We start from the raw sequence: 6,845 nt of genomic DNA on the forward strand, positions 1-6,845 counted from the left end.
TGAAGGATGACAACTCGATGTTTCACGGTTTCGCCTCTAGAACTTTGGATTACTCGGTGTGGGTACTGACCCTATTTTTCAAATGTAATTAATGTTATTTTTATAGGGCCCATGCAAATGTTGTTAAGAAAAAGCAAGAAAAAGAAGAATAATAAAAATGTTTACTAGGTCTTTGCTCTTTACTCCCTATAAAAGGAGAGCCTCAAGGAAGATTAAGCACAAGCATTTATGGACATCGCTTAAAATGTCTTCTACTCTCTTGATATCAGCAACCTTAGCTTTAGCCCTCTTGTTTGTGGGATCGGACGCTCAATTGAGTGCCACGTTTTACAATTCCACTTGTCCAAATGTTACGAGCATAGTAAGCAATGTCATCCAACAGGCTCAGCAATCGGATGTTCGAATCACTGCTAGTCTCCTTCGACTTCATTTCCATGACTGCTTTGTTAATGTAAGCTCCACTACCTCTTTTATTTTCTTCAATGCTTCTTCTTTTACAGATGAGAAAGAACATATCGTGTTTTAAGTCTAACCTCTATTGCACCGATGCTCCGTTCAAACAGAATCAGCCGTTCACTTTAATTGAAGGGCTGAGATTAATTACAAAAAGTAATTATGACCTGAGATTTTATATTGTGGCTGAGCCTGAAGTCCAGTACTTATTTAAATTTATAGTGGGGCCCACTTCAGACGAAGACCCAAACCGTTCATTTGTTGGGCCACAACGTAAATAGGCTATACCCCACAGATCATCTACATAGGATGATCCTAAGAATTTTATCTATATGGATTTCTGTAATGTGCAGTCCATGTCCAGATCGAGATGATTTGTAGGGTATAACCTATTAAAGTCGTGTCCCAACAAATGAACGGTTTGGATCTTCCTTTGAATTGGGCTCCATTGTAAATTTCGAAAAATACCGGTCTTGACACTCCACCAGGACCACCACCATATAAAATCTCCAACCTTGAATAGCCCTTCACTTTGGATTTTAGAAGATTTTCTAGGATGTGTGCACATGAAGTCCATTATATTGTGCATCTTTTTCTAGGGCTGCAACTTGGGTCGGGCGGGTCGGGTCGGGGGGGGCCGGGTTTTTTTTCGGAAAACCCACGATTCCCAAACCCGGCCCTACCCATGATAAATCTCGGGTCGGTTCAGGTTGGGTCGGGTTTTTTCACGTTTACGCAATTTTTTAAGGAAAATTCTTGTTTGGCAAGGCAACTCAACTCATAGAAGCAGAAATTACACTCACATTACACTTGAATCAAACAATGATGTAATTACACTCACATTACACTTGAATCAAACAAGGTTGTAATCAAACAATGTTGTAATTACAATCAAACAATGCTGAATCAAACACTTGAATCAACTCAACTCATAGAAGCAGAAATTACACTCACATACAATAACAGTGGGTGCATGGGTTTTCACTTTTAACTTTTAACTAACAATAGAAAAAAATGTACATACTATAACTTATGTAACTCGGGTCGGGTCGGGTTGGGCCCCTTCAAACCCGACCCGACCCAAGATTTATGTGGGCTTTTGAATCCTCAACCCAGCTCGACCCGAAACCCATGAAACTTGAACCCAACCCAGGCTATTTTCGGGTCAAGTAAAACCCGGCTCGAGTTGCAGCCCTATCTTTTGCACCATACTCGATCAAAAGTCTAGAATCATCAGATGAAGGTGGGACCAGGGACAACAGGTCGTACTCAAAATGGGCAAAAAGGCAGGTACCGACCAAGTGAACGGTTCAGATCAATCAAAAGTAACTCACTATAACAGGCATGGCTCTTAGTATTACAATGAGGTCGTGCCCTACTGATCATGAACCATTCCTCTGATACTCTCAGAACTTCTCGTGCTACAACTGCATGGAAAGCTTCAACTGCTTCTCTACCCACTACATATTTTAAGACCATCTTAACCATTTGAAAAATAGCTTATAAATTGAAAGTCAAATGCCGATATACACATAGCGGGACCATTGAAGGGGTGATTATTTTATATTTAGCGATTTAAATTAATCCTAACGATGTCGTAGGCGCTTTGCTTTGAGAGAAAGAAAAGTAAAATAAAATACATGTAGCTTGAGAAATGGTCTGCATGCAAAGAGGACCTATATACCTTTCAAGAGGTGGCTATCCCAAGCAGGGATCCTCAACGACAGGGTCGAAATTTGTTATTTTTTGCCCAATTAGCCGGTGAAGTCACCACCAAGGTTTAAAATTTCGGTTTTGGTACCGGTTTCGGACCTTGAAATTTTGAAATTTTGGTCGAAATATGGTACGAAACCCGAAAACAATATTTTATTCATTATTAAATTTCGGCCAAAATATTAAATTAATATTAAAAAAAACAGATTTTTTAGGTCAAATTTCAGAAAAACCAAAATTTCGACCGAAATAAATGACCGTTTCGGTTTTGATTGATTTCGGTGTCGGTTTCGGATTTCTGTCAAAATTTAGAACCATGGTCGCCACAGGTTCTAGATCAATTCATTTTTTTAATTGAGTAATGATGCAGTAACCGAGTTGGGGACCGATAGTGGAACCCAACAAATAGCCTCTTCACAGGTTTGCAATCTTGTTCCTCTTGCTTTAGCTTTTTTTTCCTTTAAAATGCAAAAACTACACCTGCCATGTGGCATGTGGAGATTTGTTCAGTTCCAGTCTCTATCTCCGTAGCACCACACTTTTTAATATCATCACGTAAATTAGGGTTGCAACTTGGGTCGGGTTTTACCCGATCCGCATTGGCCCTGCCCGAAACTAACATGGGTCGGGTTTTTAATTGGAAAACCCGACTCAATCTTGGGTAGGGTTGGATGTAAAGAAAAAAAATCCGAAACCTGAAACCTGACCAGACTCATATGGGTGCACTGTCACTTTCTTAAATATCTCTTGAATAACATAGAAAATCATTTTCCAATATATTGATACAATTGTTTTGATTTACGTGATCTTGTCTGTTATGTGAAAATATAGTGTCCTTCTTAAAGTTATACACTTGGTGACATAAATTTAGATATTTTTGGTGTGAAGATTTTTTTTTTTCTACAATCTTTAAAATTAGTCACTATCCCCGACCCGACCTGAGAAACTATCTTGCGTAGGGTTGGGTTTAGGAATCTCGGGTTTTATGGTAAAAAATTAGGCCCGACCCGAACCGAGATAATTCTCGTGTAGGGTAGGGTTTTGGAAAACCCGACCCGCCGGACCCGAGTTGCACCCCTAACGTAATATGAACATGTTAGGCTTGTTTTAGTAATTTTCGAGCTGCAGTTATGTAACCTAATGCATATTATTTGATCGATCAACCATGTTGAGCTAATGAAACATAAATTATTGTTCTTGTGTTAGGGTTGTGATGGGTCAATTTTGCTTGTCAATAGCAGCACTATAGTTACCGAGCAGGATGCTGTCCCCAATAATGGCTCAGTTAGGGGTTTTGGTGTCGTGGACAATATCAAAACCGCAGTAGAGAACTGTTGCCCCGGTGTGGTTTCCTGCGCAGACATTCTTGCCATTGCTGCTGAAGTTTCAGTGTCTCTAGTAAGTAGCCATAAATTTCTTTTATTTTTTTCCAAAGTTTATACAATGTGCATCAGCAAATTGTCATCATTATCATCAGAAAATCATATTCTTATTCTTCTTAGTGAGTTAGTGGCATTGAAGTTCATTTCAAGTGCCTAAGTACATGTTTGGCAACCATAAAAAATAATTCTTCAAGTAGTTTTTTCCCTATGTAAGATTATTTTTATATGGTTTTGTAATGCCTTCTTTAGGTAGAATTTATTTAAGTTAAAAATTTTCTAGGAAAAGAAGCTATAGAATGATTACAGATGAAAAGAAAGAAAAAAAATTGGAAAAGAAAAACTTTTTCCAAAGTTTCTTACTTTTCCATTGTTTGATTACAAATGAAAAAAGTAACTTGAACCATACTAGTTTAACTTTTATATAGCAGGAGCTTCTATTCATAGTTACATCCTTCAAAATAAGCCATAACTATATCATTTTTAAATAGTGGATACAAAAAAAATCCTAGAAAAGAATTTTCCATGAGAAGTATTTACCAAGCAATCCAAACAGAGCCTAAAAAGTAAAAACTAGGAAAAATCATCTATCAGGGGAAAAAAATTTCATAGTTGCAAAGTTAGTTAAAAGTCCCAAATATTCCATAATATTCTTGATATATCCTGATCTGGTGCACATACCACATATTTTTTTTAAGACGGAATTTATCAAGGAACGCAGGGCGACACCTTAAATTTTATTAATTGGAATAAAACACACACACACACACACACACACACACACACATATATATATATATATATATATATATATATATATATAGGGGATTTGTAGGGAATTTTACAGAATGCCATTTCGCAGCTCACTTATGCAGGTGAGAACAGCCACACGGCTCACTTTTTAGCAGATTCCTTTGGAGCTACATGCTCCCAGGGTCTATATGCCCTTGAATTTGGTTGCAATTCGGCAGATTCCTCGGAAAATGGAGGCAAAATCATTTTATTTTCTAGTGAAATTAAAACGATGCATTTTATTCTTCACAGTCAGGAGGGCCCACCTGGAATGTGCTACTGGGAAGAAGGGATAGCACGATTGCAAACCTAAGCGGAGCCAACAGTGACATTCCAGCTCCCTTCGAGAGCCTGAGCATAATTACAACTAAGTTCTCTGTTAAGGGCCTTGACACCAACGATCTGGTCACATTATCTGGTAAGTATTAGGATGGTAAATGACTATTTTCAGCACTTGACAAACAAAATCAGGGTGACAATGCTATAAAAGGGATGGGTAGTATCATTTCTCAAACCAGAACAAAAATTGGTGTTGTACTTGGATTGCCAAAATCAGGCGTTGGAATGGGCATCTTATTCCGATTCTGGCATTTGGTTAAAATAAAAGAACATACCCAAGAGGTAGTATTCTGATTCTGTCTGGGTCAGAATGAAATTTGTGTTAGAATTTCTACGAATTAATTTTTTTGTTCCAATCTATTGACAGGGAAATTGTAATAGGAATCAAAATAGGACGCCGGTGCTGATTCTTGAACGTGGCAATACAAATACAGCTTAGGCCCGTTTCGTTTGGGATTATGCCAACTGATTTTGAGTCCAAAACCAATTATTTGACTAAAAAATAAACATAATTGAGTCCAGTAATGGGTTTTGGACTGACAATCGGTTGCCATAATCTAAAACGAACAGGGCCTTAGGAGTTTGTTTTTATAAAAGATGCCAAATTCATTAAAAATAAAAGATTACAAGTGCACTTCAGGCGGTAAAGATTGTCCTATATAAAATGAGGTGCTAGATTCTTCTAATTAGGCTACTTGATCAGCCAAATCATTAGCGCTTCAATGAATAAGAAAAAAATGAAAAAAAAAAAAACCACACAGAAACTTCATTATCTTTAATCTCATTCATGAGATTGGCTTGTCTCTAGGCCTTTCACAAGCTTTCAATAGTTCCATTTTACCTTCAAGATAGTATTAGCGAATTACTTTACGCTTCCAAACTACCCTACATATGCGTAATGAAAATGAACAATCCTTGGTGAGGGGAATAGTATGGACCACGGCTTATGTAGAATCAGTGATGCATCTACGCTTTCCATGACATCTAACCACGTGTGTGTGTGTGTCTTTTTCAGGTGGTCACACATTTGGGCGTTCTCGATGTCTCAATGTCATCAGTCGTCTATACAATTTCAGTGGGACCGGGAGGCCAGACCCAACACTAAACACCACTTATTTGGCGACCCTTCAACAAATATGCCCCCAGAATGGATCCCCCAATACCTTGACCAATTTGGATCCAATAACCCCCAACACCTTCGATAATAACTACTACGCAAACCTTCAGAACCACCAGGGGCTTTTCCAATCGGATCAAGAACTGTTTTCCACAACCGGGGCTTCAACAATCTCCATTGTTAATAGCTTCAGTAGCAGCCAAAACACCTTCTTTCAGAATTTCGCTTCATCCATAATAAAAATGGGGAATATCAGCCCTCTAACGGGCACCAATGGACAGATTCGTTCCGATTGCAAGCTGGTTAATGGAGGTTAACTTTTCACAACTCTGAAGTTAAGTGTGCTTAAGAGAGAATAGTATTAGGATGGGTGTGTTCTTGGGAAGTCTTGTGTTGCATCAATCAATTTCTTTCCTACCAAATAAAAGATTGAATAATGTTTAAATCAGCCAAAAGCAAAGTTGTGAGAATCCAAAGGTGTTCTCTTAGAAAGAGATGCCTAAATGCTTAGTTTTATGTATGTTTTCATGATAGTAGAGGCTCGAATGGAAGTGAGCGCTGATGTATTTGTGAACGAGGAAATAAGATTATAAGAAACAAAAAAATATCTTGAAATAATTTGATTCCGTAATATCATACTAAGCCTTTGTTTGGATTGCAAGAAATACTTTTATTATGGAAATTATATTCATAGGAAAAAATTTTCTTTCCACGATTTAGAGGAAAATGATAGGAAACTGATATAATTGTAGTTCACCCAGAGGGATATCATCATAAACTTTGGGTGACTCTAAATAAAAATCTAATAGGGCTGATTCAAATTATCTTCTTTTTGTGTGTAAAATATCTTTCCTTAAAAATTTAGAAATATCTTTCCTTTCCAAGCTTTTCCAAAAAATTCCTGCAAGCCAATTTCGAGGAAAGCCATTTTCCATATCACTTTTGAAGGACGGAACAACGACCTCGAATGAAATTAATAAGACAGAATCTGCTAAAAATTGAGCCTGTGTGGACGGAACTTAACTATTTTATGAAATTAAAACTTAAAATTA

The 6,845-nt window shown here is 37.5% G+C and overlaps 1 protein-coding gene across 1 annotated transcript; it reads left to right on the forward strand.

Moving 5' to 3' along the window:
• Nucleotides 1-235: 235 nt before the first annotated feature.
• On the forward strand, nucleotides 236-6,478 carry LOC143876802 (peroxidase A2-like). Its single transcript, XM_077378499.1, has 4 exons — nucleotides 236-451; nucleotides 3,373-3,564; nucleotides 4,590-4,755; nucleotides 5,692-6,478. Exons 1-4 carry the CDS (start codon nucleotides 245-247, stop codon nucleotides 6,108-6,110), a joined length of 984 nt encoding a protein of 327 aa, XP_077234614.1. The 5' UTR covers nucleotides 236-244; the 3' UTR covers nucleotides 6,111-6,478.
• Nucleotides 6,479-6,845: the final 367 nt, after the last annotated feature.

This window comes from Tasmannia lanceolata, unplaced genomic scaffold (genome assembly GCF_043159265.1).
Source record: "Tasmannia lanceolata isolate RefF3 unplaced genomic scaffold, GAP_Taslan_0.1 ptg000005l, whole genome shotgun sequence".
Classification (NCBI taxonomy): Eukaryota; Viridiplantae; Streptophyta; class Magnoliopsida; order Canellales; family Winteraceae; genus Tasmannia; species Tasmannia lanceolata.

Excerpts from the sequence above, each read along its gene's own strand:
- LOC143876802 (XM_077378499.1), top strand. The coding sequence starts at position 245 with ATGTCTTCTACTCTCTTGATATCAGCAACCTTAGCTTTAGCCCTCTTG. Across the intron at positions 452-3,372 it reads TCCATGACTGCTTTGTTAAT|GGTTGTGATGGGTCAATTTT; the intron begins GTAAGCTCCACT and ends TTCTTGTGTTAG. Across the intron at positions 4,756-5,691 it reads CGATCTGGTCACATTATCTG|GTGGTCACACATTTGGGCGT; the intron begins GTAAGTATTAGG and ends TGTCTTTTTCAG.